Source organism: Crassostrea angulata, chromosome 3 (genome assembly GCF_025612915.1).
Source record: "Crassostrea angulata isolate pt1a10 chromosome 3, ASM2561291v2, whole genome shotgun sequence".
In the NCBI taxonomy this organism is placed as follows: domain Eukaryota; kingdom Metazoa; phylum Mollusca; class Bivalvia; order Ostreida; family Ostreidae; genus Magallana; species Magallana angulata.
The window spans coordinates 47,006,158-47,032,230 of NC_069113.1; the positions used below are offsets into that span (position 1 = coordinate 47,006,158).

Consider the following 26,073-nt stretch of genomic DNA (forward strand, 5'->3'; position numbering starts at 1 on the left):
TCACAATGAACTCCAAAGAAATAGATAAAATGGGCCAAATTTCGGAATTCACGATTTCTTAAAACAAGAGATTGTTTTGTACGTGTTCACTACACAATTAATCAGCGGACTCAGCTATTTTTTGAGCGGCTCGGGGCTGTATAATGGGTGGTGAAGCCCCTGCGGTCAGCGAAAAGGAGAGAGAAATGGATGACGCTTCGCTGTGTCCTGTAGGGTCCTCTATAAATATACAATGCGCCTGATGCAGACCCATGCGCATATAGGTCATATATACGTATTAGGTGTTTCAAATACTCAACTGCTCAATCAAGATTAATGTGGATTTTATAAAAAAAAATTCAAGGAAAGGAAGTGTTCTATATAGCTACGGATATTGATGGATTGAATTTTACATTCAAAACAAAAAGTTACGCAGTGTTTGCCTTGAAAATTAAAAATCCAGATCAAAAAGTTACCATCGATCTACAACTGTTTGCTAGGTAGCTATGTAGTAGAGGACAAGATTAAGGGATTTGGAGTTGTCTGTACTTGTAAATAAAACCTGATGTTTCCATAGTTAATTAAGCACCCCTTCAAGAATTTACTCAAGGACTTCATGGGATTCGCCTACTGATTTCAAATGACCTTTTTAAATACTGTGTTGTTTTATTGCCTTCGCTGACAGCGTGCGGTTTAGGGATCCAAGTTCTCGGTTTATGTGATATATAGGTCTACATGTATGGAAGACTCCCTAGATAATTCAGGTAAGGTATTGTTTAGTGACTTTATTAACTGACGATTTATTTATTTGACCGGACATACGGCAGCAAAGTTTGTTAGAATGATCTGTTATGGATTTTACTTATAAGCCTGTATTTATGATCCAGCAGTATATACTTATTTCATGCCTTATATTCTCCCCATCTCTAAGTTAATTAATTTTGTTTGTAGTGTTTTACTCGTAGTAAACATTTTTTACATGCATTTTAAAACGCGTGTGTTTTCTGTAATGCGTTGATACACAGAGCTTTATTCCTTTAATATCTATAATATATTTGTATGTTCTGTTAACATTGTCTTGTCGTAGACCATGCATTCTTAAGAAAGCTACATGTCAAAGGAGGCTTTAAATTCCAATAGTATTTTGTTCTTCTTGTTGATAATCAGTGTAAGACATTTTTATGAAAGCGTTTTAATTAGGTATTCAAATTTGTGCTAAGCCAATTTTTTTAACAACTAAAACCTTTTGTTGCATTCGTCAAGCCCTCTCTCTCTCTCTCTCTCTCTCTCTCTCTCTCTCTCTCTCTCTCTCTGAGACCTAAAGCAATCTTATTATTAACTCATCTTTAGTCTTGATTAGTTGTTGTTTACTATAGATGAAGTAAGTATATATAGGAGTTGTTTAGAAGATCAGACATATACAAATAAATCACGGGCGACTAAATTTTTTCCGACGCAATTGTAAATAAAAAAAAAACATGTGGCTGACTATTCTTCGCACGAGAGCGCGCAGAATTTTGTTATCTAGTCGTTTTTCATAAGACAAAAAACCCTTTTTGAAGTATTTCATACATTTTTATAAAATCATTTTAAAAATCACATGCTTTAAGTTTGCTTTACAGTCGTTTATATAAGATAAAATCTTTATTGATATTTTTATACATTTTTAACAATCTTTGTTTTGGTTCAAAATGTAAACTAATATTTGAATACAGTCAGAATAACCTTGGGTTTATCAGATTTCTAGATCGCTGTACATGTATTGTGCCAAAAGTCGCATGTTTTGAGGTGTCCTCTTACAACCAAAGGTTCAGGGGGTCATCGATTGGTTAATAAGACTCCACCACCAGCTCATAAAGTCTAAAATTAGCGGATTTATTGTACGATTTAAAAAGATGCCAATATATACACATATGTCTGTCGATCGCTTCAACGTTTCCAAGTCATTAACTTTGAATTATATACCGGAGATAACGCATAAAATCAGGGTTTAAGATTGGGGTTGAGGAAAATCCTGTATGTATTTCCTTTTGAAACTTAATTACACAAACAGTCATAAAATACATTTTGATTACTTTTGATAATGCGATTTCATTCAGCCATAAAGAAAGGGGAAAAGCCGAATAAAAAAAAAAGGGACGTTGAAATTCTCTTAATGCAATCAAACCAAAGTAAGGAACAGGATATACACATATATATGTATAAACGTTATTTACATTCAATACAAAAATATATCTTAACAACTTTCAGATGTTACAAGGGAAAAATTTTAAAACGTCGTGTAATTTTCACACGGCGTGCATCTTTTATGGCATCATATTTCAGAATACACATTTATAATAGGTTTATATAACCACATCATATATTTCACAAACAGCTCATGAATACCAAGGACAATGACCGCAACATTATCAGGAATACAACTCTACTCAAATGCTTGTATTAGATATTTTTATGAATATGAATATCCTCACTATGATAAGGACAAACGATGAAACGAACTTTTGAAATTCACAAAATATTTACATTTTAATTGTTTACTGTGTCCATGAACTATTCGTACTGTATAAAACAATTGATTCATCATTGTGAATTTCACTTTCTTGTTTGTATAATCAAAGTAGAAAATTGTTTGTTGTGCACATGAACTAATGTAAATTTCCGATATATTGATTTATTTTTATTCAATTGTGAACTTTCCTTCATTGCGTCTGTGTACATGTAAGACAAATGGCTAAAACTAATTGACATTTTTTTTAAATTCAAGATCGGAAAGGCACCCCTAAGATAATTCAGTTGATCAGACAAGCCCAGGGACTAGCGCCTAACCCAGAGGAAGAATCGGCCCTCAAAAAGCTGACCCCGCACGTGCCTGGCATTGTCACGTTCGCCAATCACTCACGTGCACTGCCATGGACAACTTCCTACACAACAGTGCTGATGTTTGCCGACATTTCAGGTTATTTTGACAAAGTTGTTAATTTCTTTATAAAACAATCTCGCTGGTACCGCGGGTTCTAGTACAAATAGTACACAAGTTTAGATATATATAAGGATGGATTACGGTGCTTAGAAATGAAGAACAAGAAATGCTTGTCATCGCAATATGACCAACCTGATACAGGCCGACAAGAATGGATAACTTTTTATTTCCTTTGTTTGATCCTTACACACTGTTCTATTTGCTCAAAAAATGTCTTATACTTTTTGGGGGACGTATTGCTTCATCGTTTAAAAAAATGGAATTTACAATGTATCTGCATTTTTCTACAATAACAACGTCTTATGAAGTTTTTATTATCTTTCCATATTTTGTTTTAACACCTGACAAAATTCAAGAGCATATACGACAAAGCTATATTGCAATATGCCGCGCGTACTGCGCGGGAGTAAGCTATTATAGATCATTTAAATTGCCAACTTTGTCCTTTTGCTCAAATTTCAAACAATTCATGAATCTATTTCAGCTGGATATTTTGTTTATTTTAGATTTGAATTAAATTTTAAGTATTTTTATGACAAAAGGCAACCTTCCTATCTAAGCCCGGCCTTGAACGGTGTTTTCATATAGCTTTGCGATATATGATAGTTTTAATATGTTTGAAGACAACTGAAGACAGGGCTTCCATAAAAACAATATCACAAGTCTGATTGAAGTCAATTGATGAGTAAAAGAACAACATGCATGCCTTCTTTGAAAAACAGATTATTGTTTGTTTATTTAAAGTCCCCTAAGCTTATAATCAGATTAATCCTAATTATGATTTATCCATCAGTAAGTGGCTTATCGCAAGTCACGTGATCAATGGCTTGGAAGTTTAGTTTAATATTTGACACGGAAAAGAAAATTACAAACATTCCTACACAAGTTTTCTATTTAACAAAATGATAGTTTGATTTGTGAAAAGAAAAGATTGTTTTACAAATTACAAGCAATATGTGTTAATTTCAAAAAGATGTTATTGTATTAAAAGGCATGTTTAATCCGCGAGTTTCCTAATCAAACCCAATTAGAATAAAATTTAAAACTTTGCATTCATATACATGTCAAATTATGCCATGTGTATTTATATATGCATGGACCTATAACTCTTATATATAGGGTTTTTATAGGTAAACGATAATCAATGGTAGAACTTTATATGCAGGTTTCACCGCAATTTGCGAGAAATATGGTGCCATGCAGAATGCGGGAATCGACCAATTAACCAAAACGCTGAATGATTACTTGGGAGAAATAGTGGAGAATATCTTATCATCGGAGGGGGATGTCCTGAAATTTGCAGGTTATTATACATGGCTATTGTTACATATATTTTGATAGTTAAATCGTAAACAGCTAGATTTATTGAATTGAATTAAGGGGGTACAGGACACACTGCAAAACCATGTTCCCCCGTCAACTCTCTCTCTCTCTCTCTCTCTCTCTCTCTCTCTCTCTCTCTCTCTCTCTCTCTCTCCATTGTTATGTGCTCCATTCTACAGGCGATGCTATTCTTGCTGTGTGGAGAGTTAACGATGACACCGAATTGAATGCTACCGTGGATCAAGTGGTCAAGTGCTGTCTAAACATCCAGGACAGATGTGGCGCCTGGGAGACCGATATAGGGGTCACTCTCACCGTCAAAATGGGTAACGTTTATCATAAATATTCATTAAAAGACAAAAAGCCGGCCACATTTGCCGAACATTGTCTCCAAAAGAATCATAAATTTAATAACATTTTTTGTTTTGCTCCGGATTTTTTCCTTAGATAGGATCTGTATTAATTTTGTAGACATAAAAATCATACATTCTAGTTATTCTTTATCTTTTGTATCAAAATTCATATATTGTGCACGAGCAAATTCTAGTTATATTTCAAATACCTCGTGCAAAAAGATACATATCAATACATAGTTTATGTACGTGAAGATCTTAGATTGCGCCGTTGTATGTAATCTTTATAATCATCTAAGAGGAAACGAATTGAGAAGAGAAGTACCTTTGTTTTATTACATTGTATATGATTTACATAATCCCTGTGCCAGTAACCTATAATCCAACTTTTCTTAATTTGAATGAGCAATCTACAGGCATGAATATTGAAGTGAATGTACTTGAGCTGAATTGTTTTAAGATATATATTTGACTCAGTGAAACATGGCAAGTGGTGATTTGAAACTCTAAATAGCTATGAAACTTGAAATAGAAAACGCCATTTCTCATTGGGGATATATTCAAGTACCTATAACGTGTTTAATTGATATGTATCTTTTCAAAGGACGCATGTCCACTTCCTAATTCATTATAATTTACAGCCCTTTAACTCGTCCATTAGTGGTTCCATTCAGCACACAGCCATTAACTTCCCGATATCTTTGCTTCATTATGTCGTGTAGGTGTATCAGCCGGAGAAATGTCCGTGACATTCCTTGGTAATGACGAGTATAGGGTGTACGTGGAACTAGGACCAGCCATCCGTGAAGTCAACGAAGCGGAACACCTCTGTAGGGCGGGTCACATCGTTCTCTCCCCCACGGCCTGGGAACTGTGCACACAGAGTCTCTACAACCACGAACTACTCGAAGACCAACAGCATGCAAGGGTAGGCACAGAGTGGATAAACAGTTTTATGAGCTTAAGTTTGTTTGAAAATAATAGAAGAAATGAACAAGACAACTTTTTATCAATTTCAATGCAGTCATGAAACTATACAGAAATGGTATTATGAATAAATCTGCAACCCATGTGAACAATCTTTTGCTTTGAGATTTAGTTAATTTTTCGTATCCATTAGATTCTTTCATTTTGGAGGCCACGAAGGTCAAGCCGAGCGGAAACGCAAAGAGACGGGCCACTGTGGTTCATGCGCAGTAAGTTCAAACATTGAAGAAGAACGTCATCAATAACTATTTCATATACATGGAGAAAAAGGGGTTTGTTGCAACTTTCTGTATTGATACAAATTTGTCCTATATACTTATACAAATGTATGACATTTAGGGAGAAAAATGGGCGGAGACTGGGGCGTAGCTATCACCGGTATCACAGCAGCCACCGCCTTTTCTGAGGGCGCGTCAAAGTCATTGTTCACCAAACCAATCCCCATCGTCAATGACGCAAGCACTTCCAAGAGCAATGATGACGAAACAAGCAACGAGGACACAAGCCCCGCCCCTACTGCGTCATCAAGTCGGAGACACTCGGAACCAGTTCACCGTACAATATACGAGAACGGCGAGGAAAGTCACGCTCGACCGGGACGGCCAAAAATGGGTCTTAACAAGTGTAATTGATTTTTTTATTTTCATGAAATAAAACAAATATTTCGTGAATTATTCTTTAATGCAAAGAAAGAATTAAAAATCTAACCATTATAAATTCTACGTTTATATATTATATTTCAGTGCGCAGTGTTGTAAAAACTGTAAAAGAGATGCGATTGGATGAATGTCTACGCTTATATATTCTACATCCAGTGTTGAAAAAGGTAATTTTACAAATAATGATTGGTGAAATTCAGTTTACAATGTATACAACATCGTCGTCGGAAAACCAAGGCCAAGCATGGTTATGCTAACATTGACTCTGGACCAACTTGCTGAATTTTTCTCGTTTTCATGTTTAACTCCAAATCTTATCAATCGCGTAAATCATAACATACTTATGTAACTATCGAATGCCTGTTTTCAAAATTAATGATATAGAAAACATTCATGAAAACGGCCAATTTCAATGATTGGACACACGGTTAGTATACTTTGGCAAGACTGGCCATGGGAGACGGTACGCATATTTTTAACCATTGTGGTAGTTCATCTCGAAATGCAAGTAACAATATGATAAGTAAAATACATAAACACGTATATCTTTAATGTTCACAGCTGGATGACAATCAGCCATTGGAGTACTTATCTGAAATGAGAAACGTCACAGTGGTTTTCATGAACTTGATTCTGAAGGAAGAGCAAGACACTACCAAGCTACTACAGGACGTGTTCGAAGTGGTTTACCGCCAGTCCAAAGTCATGCACGGTAGGTAGCTTTCATTGTTCTACAAGTCAAAAAGTATTAAAGGACAACAACATTGACAACAACAAAATTGTTAATTTATCTCCTCTTTCTTTCAGGTTGTTTGAATAAAGTGTTCTTCTTTGACAAGGTTAGTAAACCATATTCATTTTCATGTTTTCTCAAGTAATGCTGAACTATTGTAAATGGATTGTAACCATTGACTTGATATCGTTATAGAATTCTAATTGTTCACTTAATTGTGTTTTATTTCTTCCTATAAAGGGCTGCACTTTCCTTTTAATATTTGGACTTCCTGGGTACAAACATGAAAAAGATTGTGCGCATGCTCTAATATGTTCACATAAAATGAAGAGTATTTTGGACAAACTAGCTGGAGTCAGGTATGTTGCATAAGAATTTTTCAACCAAATATTCCAAATCAATAAACTTGTTATAATACAATTACAATGTACTTATACACGTACATTAAGAAGTTGTCTTTCTTGACATAACAATCTAAATAACAAAGCACTCCAAGCAATAAACAATGGTGAACTTACAATCGTTCCAGTTCTGTGTCTATTGGCGTGACAACAGGAGGGACATTCTGCGGGGTAGTCGGAAACAAAAATCGTCACGAATACTCAGGTACGCCAGCCAATTATTGGAACTACTAGTATTCACATACTATGTACGCAACCCATATTTTGTTGATAAAATATAGAACACCATAAACGCGTAGTTTCAACCCCCAGTTGATTGCAAAATGTCAAAATATATTGATATTTCTTTAGGATTTGATGTTTGTATAGGATCAAATCCTCAAAAACAAAAAAACTCTTTTTACATCTGTTTAAGAATGACGTATGTTGATCAGGAGACAAACCAATTTCATATCCTAGTGAAGTTTAAATAACGCGTTTTAGTTTTATTGTGTGATTTTATATGAAAAAAAATTGAAACTAGCAAAAGCTAAATTTGAATTTAATCATTTTTATAGTCATCGGAAGAAAGGTAAACATGGCGGCGCGGCTGATGATGCACTACCCTAACAAGGTCACCTGTGGGGAGCGGACCTTCCAGCAGTCCCGCCTCCCCGCCATCAACTTCCGGGTTCTGGGGGCCAAAAGGATGAAGGGCCTACAGAACGTGGGGGTCATCAGAGAATACGTGGAGTCGTCGGAAACCTCCACCCAGGCCGTGGCAAAGATACCACTGTTCCAGTTTCCACTGCTAGGTAACAAACGTTTAGTTACCTGACATACACTAATTACGTTAAGGAGGCTCAACAGAATACCCATCAGACCTACCTTAAAATATTGTAGGTCTAGATTTTTAATATTTTCCAGCATCTTTAGACAGAGCTCTTCGTTTAAGGTGGCTCACTACACCTTGAAATATTTTCTCAAATCAGCAGAAAGTTACTTGATTGTGATAGATATCATAATGGATAAGAAGTATTTAAGTCAAACGGGTAAAAAAAATGTGCAATTTGGATGAAAAACTACATTTTTGAAAATTTAATTCAGTAAACATGAACAAATGCTCCAGGGGGATTCGAACGCATGGTCTGAGGTTCAGAAGCCCAATATTTTAACCACGACAATATACAACCCAATGGAACGATATAAACAGTTTAACAAAACATTTAAATCGCCATCTTGTGACGTAGTGTCTTAAAAAGTATGAGTCTATGTGTAGTGAGGTACCTTAAAGGAGATTAAAAATGGCCACGACCATCCAGCTATGTATACCTGATAGAAAACTCTTTTAATTCATCTGCGCAACAAGCTGAAGTGCTACAGGATTGTAATACTTAAGTAGTATTACTGTCACTATCTATAATTACAACTTCAAATAATAAACGGCACATAATTAAAAATGTGGATGCATGTGTTTTACTCAGGTAGAGAGAGTGAGATAGAGCTGATAGACAATGAATTAAGGAGGCTGGTCAGTGGACAGGAGTACCCGGATCATTACATCATCAGCGGGGCCTCAGGGATCGGCAAGACCCGCCTACTGGACCACTTCATCCGCTTGGCCGAGACAAAGAATGTCAAGTGAGTAGATGGCGTTAAAATTCACTAAACTTCAATAAACACCACTCTCTTAATAAAAGTTGAGACTATTAATTAACATTCTTTTTAAAAAATGTCTTATGAAATTCATTCAAATGAAACTGTGGATTGAAATCATTTTGGGGTCAATTTTCGTTGATGGATTATTTCCACAGGTTCAATGGGACGTTATTTTGTGGAATTATATTAAATAATATTGAATAACGATCTTGTAAATTTGTGGGTGAGGGGTGCCCGCGGTATCCCCGAGAATTTAGCCGCCACGATTATGACTCCACAGTACGTAAACGCAGTAAAATATTGTTTGAAGCAATAAACTTCTACAAAGATGAAAAATTAAACGCCTAATAATTTTTACATTTCCATTTTTCCCGTGTAGTGTTATTTCCGGCGCTCTCCGACTCCAGCATTTACACATCTCCAATTGTCTCAGTAACTACATCTTCCAAGTGATGCTTTCTTCATCCGAGTTCTCGGATCGCATAGACACGGAACCGGAAATCATGAACGCCCTGGCTTCCCATGACCTAGATTCCAAACTTTATCTTCTAAACAGTATCCAAGGATCAGCGGTAATTGCGTATTCTCTTCAAAAGATAGCTTGATCTCAGTTATATGTATTTTTACACAAAATAAATGTCTCACTTTCAACGTTATTGTATCCAGTACATTCTCACTGGTCGGTGCTTTTGTATGAATTGAACATGTAGATAAACAGGCATATCTCATTTGTTTACTCTCTGAAATATTACAGTACCAAAAGCCAAAAGGAATAACTGAGAGAGAAGGGGATCTTCCAAAAATTCTAAAAATTATCATTGAAAAGGTAAAAAGCTTTATCGACTAGTAGAAAATGCAACCTTTAGATATTTGCCAAAATCTCCATAATAATCCCACTTGTTACATGAAAACCAGTCTAGCCTTATAATTATACAAACAGTGCACGGCCAGACAGCCGGTGTTGGTGCTGGTGGATGATGCCCAGAATGTGGACACCCTGTCCTGGAGGTTCCTGTGTTGGCTGAGGGAGATGAGGGGGGTACTGATCGTCCTGTCCTCTCGTCCCGCGGCGGTGGAGGTGCCCCCGTGTGACTTCGCGGAGCAATACATGGACAGTCCCAACGTCCGGGTGATTGACCTCGGGGTGCTGGACACCCGTCACTTACCGGCGCTGGCCTGTCAGATCATGGATGTGGTCAGGATTCCGTCTGAACTCGAGGCGTAAGTTTGTATTTGCTTTGATTCTTTAACCGATAATACAAAATACAAAAAAACCCTGTGAATTCTAGAGCAGTGCCAGTGACTAAACATGTATATTTTAACAATTATTTAGCACTTGGCAATACCTTTCAAAATTAGAACTTTTCAAATCATAGTTCATATCCTATGTAAAATATAAAGTGAAAACACGCCTTTTTATCAGATCCTATTTGTTCATAAGGATCACTCATTTCGGAAATAAGATTTCAATCTTTCTAAATCGGCAATGGCAACGAAATATTCTACTGTGTTCATATTTATATTTCTTGGAACTAATTGAATTCCGTATATATTTTTGCGAATGTTGTATATGCGTTTCAAGAACTGTAAACGTTTTGGTGGTGTTCGAAACAAAATGATTTTGGATTTTCTATATAATTATAGTACAAACTAAATTAATTTGAACTAATAAGTGTTAACTTTAAAATCTATTTTAGAATGTTACGTGAGCGGACACAAGGAGTCCCATACTGGTGTGAGCAACTATTAATAGATATGACGGAGAAGAAACAGCTGATTGTGACGTATGATGACGGGTCGTCCACGATGAGGGAAAACACCATAGCCCCCAATGCAGCACAGCTGAAGAAGGTCTTCTCTGACCACAGCTTGGAGGATGTATTGGATGAAAACGACAACGATCAGATCGAATACAACAGGGTCAACTCATCATTCAGGGTGCAGGATGAAGAGGTAATTTATACAGGCGCGCGTTCAGTGATGGGCCTTACGAAAAGGTTAGGTGAGGAGGTGAGGTGAGGAGGCGCGTTCAGTGGCGCAGCTGGGGTCAACATATTTGTAAGCCGGGGGTTTTGAAGGATTACCCCAGAAGCTAAGCACTTTTTTCAATGAAAGAAAAAGTTAGTAAGCTCATATATCCCACGCTCTCACATTACGTGACAATGCTACACATAAATAAAGACAGGGTATGCATTTGATACATAAATAATTTGATTTTAAAACGAGCTTGACTCCCAAAAATCATCACATGAAATCTTTCTTCAAGAATGCAAATCTACGAGGGTTGATCCAAAAATAATGTCACAGATGCGATAAAATTGTGAAAAATCCACGTAAAGTGACAAAAACTTGTGCTTTGAGATATCTACCTAATTCAGTTCAGATCTGAAAATTTTAATGCATTATGGTAAATACAGAGCCAGTGTGAAACGCGATGCATAGTGTGACATTACTTTTGGATCAACCTTTGTACATGTATTAACAACAACAAAATTCTTAACAAGTTAAGAAAAACAAAGTTTAAACGTTCAAAAGTGCTAAAATTTGCAAAAAAAAAAAAAAAATAAAATAAAAAAAAAAAAAAAAAAAAAAATAAATGGATAAAAATAATGGAATCAGAATTCTCCAGTGATAAGCGCATCTGCACGTTGTGTCCTAAATACATACCAAGAATTACGGAATTCCGTGCAGTGGTTGATTTGCTTTAAAAACAAAAACTGACGGATGAACGGACGGACCGGTCAAAAACACTATACCCCTAACAACTTGTTGCGTGGGGTGTAATTAGGTCGGCAGTAATAGTATTGACAATTTTTATAATTTCTTTTTTCCTTTTGTCTACATATCATCAAATACCTTCAAACAAAAAATCAAAGAAATTGAAAAACAAAACGCAAATCAACAGATACAAAAGAATCAATGAAATAAATCCAAAAAAAAAACTAATTCAGAGATTTTGTTTAATACGAGTCAGCCACGCATGACAACACGGTGAAAGTGGGACGTTTGAATAGATTAAATAGATTTTTTTTATTATTGGTGCAACATTTCCCACGCAATTTTATAGCTGGCATATGCTGCCTAATTAGGGAAAATGCGCTGTCATTTACGGTAACTATGTTCTGATTTTTTAAAGTAATATATTAACTAACTCTCCCCCTCTACCTAAACTTCTTCTGAAAAAGCAGTGTTCCCTCTATTCATTTTGATACGGAATGCAGCGCTGATCAGTCGATTGTAATGATGGTCATATTTGTGAATTCGTATAGTCTAGATTTAAATCTTTAACTTGTGACTCAGTCAATATTAATATTTCGAAAACTGTATTATATACTTCATGTATATGTATAAAAACAAGTTTAGAATGCTTCGGGAAAGCTTGCGGCACAAACGCAGTTTTAATTTGAGGTTGTCGGAATTTGCAATGAAAAAAAGAAATGTTTTAAAATTTGAAATTCAGAAAGAATGTAAGCACGTGCTTATTATAGTGCTTCAATGTAGCTACACCACTGGAGGCGTTCACAGTCAGACAACTGACGTATAGCTGCAATCAAAACTAGATGGAACGTAAATTTATTTGATAAAAATGAAATCAAAAATGATATAAGTATTCTTTCTTTATGTAAGACATTAACTATTCAACAAATATCAAACTTCTGTAAACGTGTTGTATGAATGTGCATGACGGCGATGAACTTGAATTAGCGAATTATTAAAGCTGCATTCCGCCAAAAACGCTAAATATACACAATCAAATGGTGTACGTAACAGAATATTATATGCAAAAAAATAAAAAGAGAAGAATTTGTAGTCGGACAAACGACCACTCGATGATGGGAGTTCACAACAAATTCAAGTTGCACTCTCTTTAAATGTTTAACAATTAACGAAAGTAGTTTATTTTCAAACTCCTATATCATGTGAAGGAAATCCATGCTGGATTCTGAAACTAACCCGGATGCTTATATCCTTTGCATTTGTCTAACCAAATTAACCCCACAGAGCAAATAGAATTTGTGTTGTCATCAAACACTGTCAATATATTCATTACTGGCTTGGTTTTCAAGTTATAATTGGCTGTTTCATAGAAGGATACAAAGGAAATGAGTATTAGTTATTCAGACTATAAAACAAGTCCAATAATATCCCTTGTTGGACGATGCTTCCAAACCATTATTTTGAGTAGGCATTTAACATTTACATAATCTTACAGGAGCCAAGCTTTTCCTGTTTAAGCTACAGTCATTATTCTTTTACTAGTATATATATGGACTCATAGTTTAATATAGTATACATGATTTTTGCAGGTTAACAGACAGAATCAGCCAACACCGGGAATGTTGCTGGGTTATTGCTTGACCTCCATCAAAAATAATAAACCAAAAGTGAAAGTTGCAATGTTTTCCCCTTTTGTCAACCCAAAGGATATAGAGGTCCCGCTTATCATGAAAGGTATCAAACTACTTATATCACACTAAGAAAAATGTTATTGAGTAAGGAAATTATCATATATTTTAAAAACGGCAACAATTCTAAATTGCTTAGTTCCCAAAAGCCTCATCTACAAGTAATACAGATTTACCATGCATAGACAAATGAATATTTCAAGTAGTATAATATGTAACATGCATATTTTTTTCTTCTGTAAAATACCCCAACTTCGTTATCGAGAACTAGATGGGACTATTTAAAAATTAATTCGAGATACCCGAGTATTCGAGATATCGAGGGTAAAATAAGTGGTTGGGACGTATAAAATCACTTTGACTTATCCATTGTATTCGAGATATCGAGGTTCGAGATATCGAAGTTCAACATTTTGTATATAATAACTATTTTCCACTGAAACTGTACATGTTTATCTAATTGATTGATTTTTCATATTGGAGTACTAGTAATTTTTAAAAAGTAACGGCAATTCAAAATACAGTGGCTGAATCTGGTGAACACATTCTCAAATAGAGATAATTGCTTCTTGTTATTTGTTCGAACCAATTCAAGATTTAATCAAAAGATTGGCCGAATGTGGAATCCCGAGAGCACGAACAAAATAAATAACATCTCTTCAGAATCTACAGAGAAATACATAAGTTTGCATTTAATTTCCATCGACAAATAGCACTTAGTTTGATTCTTTTGCAGAGCTAATCATTGCCCGCCTCGACTCCATGAGGGCATCGGAACAACTAATTGTGAAATGTGCTGCTGTGTTGGGACAAACGTTCCCAAGAGATATGATAGAATACATCTTACCAAAAGTACAGCGTGTCAAAGCTCGGAAGTCGTTCAAGCGCCTCAAGCAGATTGGTATCTTCGAGTGTGCCAATATTCCGACCGGCCGCGCGGCGCTACTGTTAAAATCAAATGGTTTGCACCCAGAAGCTTGTTTCTGTCCGAAGATGGAGGACGATTATAATGCAGATCTTTGTAATGTTATGCGATTCAAGAATAACTTGTTACAGCAGACAGCGTATAACATTTTAATGGAAAGCCAGAGATTAGATCTGCATAATAAAACTGTTGAATATCTCGAAAATCAGGCCGATGAGATTCGAAAGAGAATTCCGTACTACCTCCTCTACCGAAAGCCAAAAGACAGTCTGGACAATAAGCAAGGTATCTATCAGATAAAAGACATCGTGCACAAAATATCAGTGATAGATTGAAACTTGTGATACCAGTTTAGTGTTAGGTCTTACCCAAGTCTTTCAGTTTTGTTACTTCGTGTGTTGACAACGTTGGAGAGCTCCAAAAGCTGCATACAACTACTATACAATACTACTTACTCGATGTGCTGTTGACTTGTGTCTTAATCTGCTGACTTCGTGTCCGTCTTTTATTTGTGTACGATGAATATGTCTCTTTGTTTTACAATTAAGAAAACGTTAAAAATTTGGAGGACACCAAACTGAATCTTGCATGGATTACAAGTAGTAGAGGATTTCTTGATTTACTGCAAGAATGACAAAAAGATATATTTTTGACGTCTTTGTAGCATTTCAAAATTATCATTTAAAAACTAGTTGAACGTCAAAAATTATTGGAAGACAAATATTGCATGTCCAAGTACATGAATTACTCTTACATGACAAAGTACAAAAAATTATTGTGTCTGTCAAAGACTTTTAGGGTATTCCAGTGATGTTCCTTCTTCAACCTTATCATTTCTATAAATATGTTAAAGGTTTCAATATGACGAAATATTTAAAAAGAGAACCGCTAAGAAGCATCAAATCAAAGTATTTAAATACCGCATATGAGGTATTGGGAATTTAGTATCACCGACAAATTTGATAATAAGAATGTGTTAGCAAGCTGTTGGCGGTGCCGCCTTTTTTGTCCCGTTGGAATGCCTTCTTTGATACCTGGAAGAGGCAATATGTGTTTGTGTTTCTCCAAACTTGGTCAAGTCACGCTGATATTATCTCGATTTTGCTAGTTTTACCAGATCTATCCAGTGAAACACATTAAACAAAGGTTTTCATTGAGATGTAAGAAAAAAATACTCAACGTTTTGTTACCTTATGATTATGTTTTCTGTTTGTCTTATGAGTTTAGAGAGTTACAATTTTCTTACAAATTTGGAAAATGATTTTTTTTGGTCTATGATGGAGTTTTTTAACATAAGTATATGTTTTTATAAAAAGAAGTCCAATAGTTAGTTAACAGGGTATTTTTTCAGTTTATTCAAACTCCATCTACAATTGTGAGAAGTGAAAAACTAATTCTATTTTTAAAATACTGGTTATAGAAACTCACCAATGGAGATAACCGCTACTTCAGATTATTGTCTTCTTTTTTGAATATATATCGTTTTAAGTATATGTGTAACCTGATGATATTTGAGATATACCTCTGCATCGAATAAAAGTTTCAAAACTCAAAGGGAATTCTTGTATGTCAAGCAGGCAAAATTTTTTTATGTTGTCTTTTATTAGCTAACATGACCCAAAGGCTCAAGTGAGCTCTGTCCGTTGTCTGTCGTTGTCGTCGTTGTCGTCGTCGTCGTTGTAAACTTTTCACATTTTCATCTTCTTCTTAAGAACCACTGGGCAGATTTCAACCAAATTTGGCACAAAGCACCACTAGGTGAAGGGCATTCAAGTTTGTTCAAATGAAGGGCCACGCCCTCTTTAAAGGGGGAGATAATTGAGAATTATTGAAAATTTGTTGGTATTTTTCAAAAATCTTCTTCTCAAAAATTATTCCGCCTGAAAAGCTTAAACTTGTGTGGAGGCATCCTCAGGTAGTGCAGATTCAAATTTGTTCAAATCATGGTCCCCAGGGGTAGGGAGGGGCCACAAGAGGGGGATCAAGTTTTACATAGGAATATATAGAGAAAATCTTTAAAAATCTTCTTCTCAAAAACTATTAGGCCAGGAAAGCTCAAATTTGAGTGTAAACATCCTCAGATAGTGTAGATTCAATTTTAATCAAATCATGGTCCACGGGGTTAGGGTGGGGCCACCATAGGGGGGGGGATGACGTTTTACATAGGAATATATAGAGAAAATCTTTAAAAATCATCTTCTCAAAACGTATTAGACCAGAAAAGCTCATATTAAAATGGAAGCATCCTCAGGTAGAGTAGATTCAAATTTGTTCAAATCATGGTCCCCGGGGGTAGGGAGGGGCCACAAGAGGGGGATCAAGTTTTACATAGGAATATATAGAGAAAATCTTTAAAAATCTTCTTCTCAAAAACTATTAGGCCAGGAAAGCTCAAATTTGAGTGTAAACATCCTCAGATAGTGTAGATTCAATTTTAATCAAATCATGGTCCACGGGGTTAGGGTGGGGCCACCATAGGGGGGGATGACGTTTTACATAGGAATATATAGAGAAAATCTTTAAAAATCGTCTTCTCAAAAAGTATTAGACCAGAAAAGCTCATATTAAAATGGAAGCATCCTCAGGTAGAGTAGATTCAAATTTGTCCAAATCATGGTCCCCGGGGGAAGGGTGGGGCCACAATAGGGGGATCAAGTTTTACATAGGAATATATAGAGAAAATCTTTAAAAATCTTCTTCTCAAAAACTATTAGGTCAGAAAAGCTCAAATTAAAATGGAAGCATCCTCAGGTAGTTTAGATTCAAGTTTGTTCAAATCATGGTCCCTGGGGGTAGGGTGGGGCCACCCTTGGGGGATAAATTTTTATACAGGAATATATAGAGAAAATCTATAAAAGAAATTCTTTTAAAAACTATTTGGCCAAGAAAGCTCAAATGGGCGTGGAACTATCCTCAGATAGTGTAGATTCAAGTTTGTTCAAATCATGGTCCCTGGGGGTAGGGCGGGGCCACAATGGGGGATAAATTTTTATATATAGAGAAAATCTTTAAAAATCTTCTTCTCAAAACTATTAGGCCAGGAAAGCCCAAATTTGAATGGAAGCATCCCCAGATCGTATAGATTCAAGTTTCTTTAAATAATAGTCCAGGGGTAGGGTGAGGCCACAATGGGGGATGGATTTTTACATAGGAATATATAGAGAAAATCTTTAAAAATCTTTTTAAAGACTATTTGGCCAGAAAAGCTTTAACTTGTGAAGAGGCATCCTCGGGTAGTGTAAATTCAAGTTTGCAAAATCACAGTCCCTAGTGGTTGGGCGGGGCCGTGATGGCGGTTTGAATTTATACATAGGAATATGTAGAGAAAATGTTTAAAAATATTCTGGGAAAGTTTTCGGTCCAAAACCCAGTACTTAGTGTGAAAGCACAGGTTATGCAAATTTAAGTTTGATGAAACCATGATTCCCTAGAGAAAAGTGGGACCACGAAATGGGGGGGGGGGTATATAGGAATAGAGAAAAATCTTCTTACAGGTACAACAACAAAAGGGGCTTGGTATAAGAGGTGGATAAAAATTGGCAGATTTTCAATTATTTTTTAACAAGATCTACTGTACTTAGTTGTCAAGATATTTTGATACTGTAATGCTAATTTGATCAGAATTAAGGCAATTGTTGCTCAGGTGAGCGATGTGGCCCCTGGGCCTCTCGTTTAACTCCTTTTTGAAGACAATGCTATGTAAAACCATATTCTGGTGGTATGTACTTAAAAAGTAAATTTTACGATGATTTCTAAACAAATTTGAAGAGCTTCACAGCAGTGGCATTTGCATTAACTCAATTAAAGTAATGGATATTAAAACCACTATCACAACTGAGAAAAAAATTAAAATTGAAGAGACGCGAATTTCTTAGAAATTTTTTAATATTGATGATTTTAAAAAACTCATTTGAAGACAACAACGAAACTTGTGCGACACGAGTTTCGTTGTTTTATTAAACTTAGATTAAATATGTATGATATTTACCGGCTAAACTGATAACCCAAAGGTTTCATTGCATACATACATCGTCGATATCTTTTACAAGGTCATTGTCAAAATTATATACAATGCTTTATTAAGGCATTCTAAATGGTCAGACAATTTTTAACTTCAGCTGTCAATCTACAAATAAGATACAGAGCTGACTGTTTATGTTTAAGATTTAAAAGAATAAGGAACCTGCAGATAGAAAAAAAATATGAAAAACAAAGCTTTTACTATATAGAAAATACAACATATATTAACAAAAACCATGTCCACATAATGGCAAAGAAATGTTAACTCTGTATCTCGCTTGATATTTGACAACTGACATTAATGATTTGGATGCATTTGGATATCCCAATGTTTAGCATAGCCATTATGAATATTAAAACAGGAAAAATTAAAAAATCTTGTTCTACCACTTACAATATTACTTGCATTGCTGCTATCGCTGAACTTATTTTAAGATATTTACATTAAATTCAGAAAGCAAACTGTATTTGTAAATTAATGTTCAACATCTTTGAACTTAAAATAATCCAAATTTTGGAACGCATATTAAGTTTCAATTTCAGTTTACGATGAAGCAAAACTACCACCGTGGATATGTACTGTAACCAAAACCAAGACAAAGCAAAACACCTGAACTCTGTGGTAGTACGTATAGAACTCAGCTAGCTTGCTTTACAATCTTTTCCATTTTCTCCTTTGCTTTTCTTCCACTTTAATACAAACAAATCGATTTTGAATCTGCATGTTCATAACTAAACTAATTTTATCATTTTTCAAAATCATTATTAACTAACGGTGAAACTTTAGACTCGAGCTGTCATAAAATTGTTCACATCTGTATTATCTTCCAGAATATTATGTTTCGCAATTGGTGAAATTTTATCCGATCCATTGTGCCTTTCGTAGTTTATACAGAGCATATCAGTCTTTAAAGTGATACATTTGTTTGGTTAAATCTTTATCTTTGGACTTATGACTTTGATATAAGAAATTGAAAAATCATTAAATTGCAGGAAATCATTTAAAAGCACTGAAAAAGAGTCATAGAAAAGGGTTGTTACATGTACATGTATGTTTGTGATGAAAGTAAACTTTCTGATAAAGAATGACCTTAATATACGTATAGTGTATATTTGGAGCCATTTTAGTTACATGTACACTGTTTTGAAAACGTTTTCCTCTGGACAAACTGATGTATATATTTTATTGTATAAGACATAGAATTCTATATAGGACCCTCTGCATGATTATTGATAGTATTCCATTGAATAATCTTGTTTTATTATCATATACTAACACTGAATCTCTCTTCCACTCTATTCAATTTGCTTTCCGAGGTTTTTCCTTTCTCTATCGTATAATTGAATTGTCAATCACTGCTAATCTCATTATATCTAAAGCTGTCTATATTTGATCCGAAATTTCCTTTTCCAGCAAGACGCCATTCTCTTTTCTTTAGGAGAACCAGTAAAGTCTGTGCAGTTGACTTGGATGATAAGGATCAAAACATTCCGAGAATGAGAAGACGGGGAGGCCTATGTGTTCCGAAAGAGTAAGAAATCCACCATGTTGATATGTCGTATATTATCGATGTAATATGATTTGTACATTTGCTAGAGACAAAGGAGATACCAATAATAAATATGTAATGGCTACGGGGTAAACCATGACAATCCCTAACAATTTATCCCTTTTGGTATTCATTTTGTTTATTACCTTTTGATAATTATCACTGGTGCGTGCACCAAGATAATACCAAACTTGTATATCAAACAAGTGGTCTTGATTGATATTTAAAGCTGTCCGCATCATGGGTGAATCTCCGTTCATTCACAGACAGAATTCCTTAGCGAGCAATAAAACGTCCCAAATCCAATACAAAAAAATTAATCCGGTCGTTTTCATGTCATATCAACATTATCAATATAAAAGGTTTACACATTGACTTCATCCAGGGACATAGACCCATTGATAAAAGCAGTTTGCCAGTTGGACGACGGTCATCAGAAGATTGGTGAGCTTGTGAAGATATTAATCCCTCTGTACCAAGAGATGGCACGGCACATGCGCGCTGCTAAGGATTCGCAACTAGTGGTAGAAGTGCTTCTCGAACACGCAGCTGCTGTCATACTGCTCAAAGATGCGGAGAAAGTAATGTCTTATTCATATATACTTTTTGGCTGTATTCGATGACTAATAAACCTTATAAGGCACATTTGATTAGAACAAGACAAATAAAAATACAATAAAATCGTCGGGAAAGTGAATCACTATATTTGCATTTTACAATGTTTTGCGTGCATTGTAGGCAAAGGAGATCATGGATACTGTAGATGAATTATTGCAAGAGATAAGCGATAAGAAATTTACCAATGATGTCTCCCGGCTGTCCAAAATTGCCCGAATTCGTGGGAAGGTGAACTGACTTGACTTTTCTCCCTTCCTACATTCTATTTAATTGCTGAGCAGCTGTACCATCCTCACGAGAATCTTTGATTTTTCGATCACAATTAAAATAAATCACATTGGGTTTAGAAAATTGCATATTTTTTAGATTTAATTTCATTACAACGTCGGAAAATTGCGTAACCATGTAACTTCTCATGTGATTTATTTAACTACAAAATTTCTCCTTCACGTAGATTTCCTATTATTCTGGAGATTTAGAAGGGGCCCAAAGATGGCTGCGACACGCCGCGAAGCTGTTGGGAATCCATCAACCCATCACTGCTGTAAAAATATGGTGGTCTACAGTCCGAGCCGTGATACGTTTACGGGCTCTCCGTAATTCTCCCCTTACTAGAAGGTGTGTCATTGTCAGCTGTAAATACTGTAAACGTACCTAATTTAGCTGTAATAAAATAGCTTGCAATCTTGTCAGCGTATTTAAGTACACGCTTAAACATTCAGATTAAACCAAATGCAAGTAGAACCCTTGTCTCCAAATTCACCAATTATTCTATTATCATTTAAAGAAGAATATTGTGGAAAAAATAGCACGGAAATTTAAATACCTTACAGTAATGCCGGTTACAGTAACTGTAAAACTTTAAATCACGTATGCCAATTGAATTTACAAATTTGAATACCACTTTTGTTTTTGTTTTTTGTATGAAAATAACTAGCAAACATACATTATATGTTACAATATAAGAAGAAGTAACATCAGATTAATATAATAAAGAAACAAAAAGAAAATTCGTTTTTTAATAAGTGTTCTTATTTAATGCGAATTGGATGAATTACAGGCTCGCCACAGATAAAACATTGGAGCAGGGTTACTGCCTGTCGGATTTACAGTGGCTGTATAGGGAGACCGGAAACACCAGTCTAGCGTTCCTGACGACCATTCAACAGATGACAAAGGTCACAGGGAGAACGTGTCATCTTCATCAGGTATCATTCCTACCATCCTAACTTAGGATCTGGTGCTGTGTAGATGAATTCATTGTCATAATTTTATCAAAAGATGTACTTCTTACATGTACATGCTTGATATAAGCTTGCCGCTTCTTCATTTCAGGTTGTGGAATCGTATTCTGCACTTATGAAATTCTGCAAAATTGAACACACGAAGAACAAACTAAAGGCAGAGTTGTTTGAAATGTAGGCGTTCAAAAATAAATTGTCTGTTTTGAATTAAAATATGCAAACCTTTAGAACACTTGTGTTCTGTATTATATCTATATTCATTATGCAACTTTTGATTGATTTCAGTTGTGCATCGAGACACAAGGAATTGAGTCCAAGTGATCTGATCATGTTGGCAAGCATGTATACAGATATGGCAATCAACCATCTTAACTCGGGGAACCTGAAAAAAGCCCTCTCATCCAGTAAGATATCGTTTTGTTATTGTTCTTAAGCTACCTTAAATACAGTGTTTCAATATAATGTTATTTCCATACAATGTGATACCAGTACCTATAATGTTTGATTTTGTCTTCTGACGTATAATAATTTGAAGACCAACGAAAGAAACCTTTTATGAATTTCACTTCACTGTTCACAACAACAATATTCTTCTGAATTATAGTCGTTGGTTCCATTTTCATTCATCATATATTTAAATCATTGTCATTTGACTGATTTATCCATCTGAGATGTGTTCGATTGTCAATAATATCAATCTATAAATAGGTACGGGAGCATACGAGGTCTGTGACAGGTTGAACAATCAGGATATTGGACTGGTGGTCTCCCCTGTGTTGGCTTGCTGTCTGATACTTACCCTTAGGTCTGTACAATCAATCCGCCCTCGCCTCGTTTTCAGAATTACGTAATGTGCTTGTGTTATCATCATCGAAATATGATGTATTTCTAACTGTAACTTCTTACCGATGCCACTTATTATTCAATATAAAGGTTGATATTTATTTATTTCATGCATTGTAATTTGATTGTTGCTAGACATTTATTTGATTTAACCAGCTAGCACGTGTTCGAGTGTGCATCCTATGAACTCGTAGATCTCAAGAGCAATTATATAACACTCTAACACAAAATTATTCTCCCTGGTCTCAGTCTGAAGTAGCAGGGTTGCATGTTGTTGTTTTTTGGTCTGATTACAGAAATGATCAATTTTCCGAGTTCCTACAGAGGCTGCGATCGTTTATCTGTTACTCAGACGGTAGGATTCTCCGGGCCTGGTACTACACATTCTGTATGGAAAGGATACTCAACGGAGGTAGTGTTACACGTCGCGTGAAATATAGTTTATCAAAACAACACCATCGCCATTGCATTGCACTGATGTTTTTATGCAGCCTAATATCAAGTTCGTCGTATCTTGACAAATAAAACCACGCAACTGTCCTGTAGTCATTGTCTATTAAAATACTGGTTTCTTTAAAAACATGTTTACAATATTTTCAATCATTGACATATTTATGAGAGACTGCATTAGAAAAAAACGTAATTAGAAACGCTTGCATGCGTACGTAAAACTTATTTTTTCAGTACGAAATTATAATTTGTATAAATTGCAAGAAAAGTTTTATTTATAGTTTGCACTTGTTTAATTTTTTAATTAAAAAAAAGATTTTAAAGTGAAAAGCAGAGAACTCTAAAAGATGTGAAGTTGAACTCTTATTTTTTTTTTCAAAGAGTATGAACGTTTCCAGATAACGTTCATGTAAATTTCATTTATTTGATTATTTTTATTATCACCGTTCTAACGACAATAATTGGATTAATAAAGAAGTATTGGGAGTCGAAAATTACAAAAAATGACTGTAATTAGGTGCTTATCTCGATACAATGAAATTATCATTCATTAAGTAAACATGGAAAGGATGCCGTGCATCAAAACTGCCCCAAGTTACATATATGCTTGAAAATTATGAGCTTGTTTTAGTGTGTTCAAGTAAGAGGTTTTTAAAGATAAACATTCACGAAGAAAGACCACAGAATAAGCTTTCAGGAATGATAAACTCATGCACAGTTTTGAAATTTGTTGTGAGAAGTACTAAGGATGACAAAAGAAGGAAAAGAAATTAAAGCACTGGTGTATGGTTAAGGTTTAAAAGGGCCTGGTCATGATTTAAACTTTTCTTTTTCTGTTTCCAAGTAATGACAGTCCCAATTAAACAGATTCTGTGTTTATCACATTTCGTGCTGGTTAGATTAGTATTCTTCTATAAAGCAATATACCGGTTTATGTAAGAAAGAGGCTGCATTAAAAAGAATTGGATTTAAAAAAATTCAATTCAAATTGGGATAATATCTCTTTAATCCCTGTGGGTTAAAAACATAATTTGTTCACAGTGTTTGTCTCTTATTGGCCAACCTTTGGTGTTTTACATTTTTAAAACGAAAAAAAAACTAGGGTAATTTTACTTTAAGTATTCTCAGGACAAATAACGTTCTTCCGTAAGCAATCTCAGCAGTCTTAATGCGATTAAGTATTCTGAATTTCCTCTGTTCTCTTCTCCTTAAATTAGATTACCCACTACAGTCCGTACAGTGTTGTCTGGACTTCGTCACTAATTACCTCCGATCGCTTGATGCCGTCACTAATGAATATGTCCCCCGTCTCTTTCTTGCCATGACAATCGCTGTCTGGTGAGTACTTGTACCATCTGTAAACTCATCGTATCAAGTAGTTTGAAGAACGTGTTGATTTTTTTTTTATTGAAAACTGTGTTCTGTATTAATCGTCAATTTCTTTACGCATTCTTGGTCAACCATTATGGATTTCAGTGCGTCTCTCTCTCTTTTTTTTATTTTGCGTAGGTTCTCACGGAAAGGCCGATGGTCATCCGCGCAAGTTTGGTTCGATTATTCGGAATTGTTTGAAACAAGAATTGTGTCCTTTCTCTCTCTTTACGCTTTGTCACGTAAAATTGAAGTCATGCTGCTTTCTCTGAATACGTGCAGAGTGACAAAATCCCATAGCGCATTGGATCAAATGAAGAGACAAATTACCAGGGTAAGACAGATTCCAGCACTGGGATACGAAATCATTATCTCACAGAATGAATCTTTGCCTTTTTGCCTTCCTTTTGCCATAACTGTTTCTCAGTGAACTCATAAATTCAGTACATTTTTCTTTTAGGATCTAAGGAGGCTTTATATCGGTTGCCACAAAATTACATCAATGTTACCACGATACTATCACCTTAAGGCATATTATTGTATGCTGAAGAAATCCAAATGTCTCGCAAAGTGGTATTTGAAGAAAGCTAGGAAGGTTGCTGAGAAACATGGCAACTTGTTTGAATTGGCTTGGGTGGAAAGACACCGTCGAGTGTGGATAGAGAAGGTGGATTTATCTGATCAATGGACGGATGTTAGTGAGACAACACAATGCTGCTGGACACCGAGGCCAAAGGGGCCTCACCTTTATACCTGGCCCATAGTACCCCGGACTGTCAACAGAGAGATGGAGTCAATGCAGCAACAACCCGATAATTCAATTACTTGATCACATACGTATTTAACATATGTGATGCAAAGCGTCCTGGTAATTGTATACATGTATTAAGACTGAATTTAGAAATATGTTTTAATAAAACGTGATTTGTACAAGTGAAATGTTTCAAATTTTTATTTAAAATTCACGAAAGAAATGGATTATTTTACATGTACATGATCGGCTTTTTACGATTTTATTGGACGTAAAGGCAATGAGTATTTGCGGCACTAGTATTCACTAATAAGATGTTGTGTGGTTGAATTCATACTGGATATTAGTAACAGTTTATATTTATTTTTTTATATGAAACAATAAACAACGTAGTAATATATAAATGATGTTTAAATGATTTATAGGTTATGGCCAAATACTGAAGGTGTACTTTAAATTCAATTTTACAAGGCAATTTAAATAAATCTCACCATCTTTGTAAAAAAAAAAACCCGCTTGGTTAAATGACCATGATGGCCGGTCCTGGAAACAAATTCTGGAAACAAAGGTGGAATGAGAAGGATGGATTATTTCCCCTGCAGAATGCACGCTCTCATGTAGATTAGTAGACATTCGCCCGTGTTATCGGAGACAATTTAATCTCTCGGTGAGACGGAGGAGGAAACGTCCAACTGTTGTTTCGAAAGAGCAACTGACAAATGACAGTTTCATTGTTTCATGTTTGTGGATGTGACAAAATCATGAATCGGGCTCAACGAAACGTTGAATGCACCCTGAGAAAATCCATTGTCCATCCGATGTGCAAATGAAAAAAACGT

At 35.3% G+C, this 26,073-nt stretch overlaps 1 protein-coding gene across 1 annotated transcript; it reads left to right on the forward strand.

The window, feature by feature from the left end:
* The first annotated feature begins 17 nt into the window (after nt 1–17).
* Nucleotides 18–25,367, forward strand: LOC128177360 (adenylate cyclase type 10-like). Its single transcript, XM_052844048.1, has 32 exons — nt 18–743; nt 2,747–2,938; nt 4,128–4,265; nt 4,465–4,611; nt 5,361–5,566; nt 5,759–5,834; nt 5,965–6,249; nt 6,369–6,451; nt 6,846–6,996; nt 7,092–7,123; nt 7,258–7,376; nt 7,547–7,623; nt 7,976–8,212; nt 8,882–9,038; nt 9,436–9,628; nt 9,811–9,882; nt 9,997–10,277; nt 10,754–11,009; nt 13,364–13,508; nt 14,199–14,672; nt 19,822–19,939; nt 20,343–20,538; nt 20,696–20,803; nt 21,030–21,193; nt 21,636–21,783; nt 21,911–21,993; nt 22,105–22,223; nt 22,528–22,624; nt 22,959–23,074; nt 24,330–24,450; nt 24,622–24,817; nt 24,944–25,367. The coding sequence occupies exons 1-32, from the start codon at nt 719–721 to the stop codon at nt 25,310–25,312; spliced, it is 5,181 nt and encodes a 1,726-aa protein (XP_052700008.1). The 5' UTR covers nt 18–718; the 3' UTR covers nt 25,313–25,367.
* The last annotated feature ends 706 nt before the right edge of the window (nt 25,368–26,073 follow it).

Coding starts and splice junctions, on each gene's coding strand:
- LOC128177360 (XM_052844048.1), top strand. CDS start 719: ATGGAAGACTCCCTAGATAATTCAG. Junction 744..2,746: donor AGACTCCCTAGATAATTCAG/GTAAGGTATTGT, acceptor TTTAAATTCAAG/ATCGGAAAGGCACCCCTAAG. Junction 2,939..4,127: donor GATGTTTGCCGACATTTCAG/GTTATTTTGACA, acceptor CTTTATATGCAG/GTTTCACCGCAATTTGCGAG.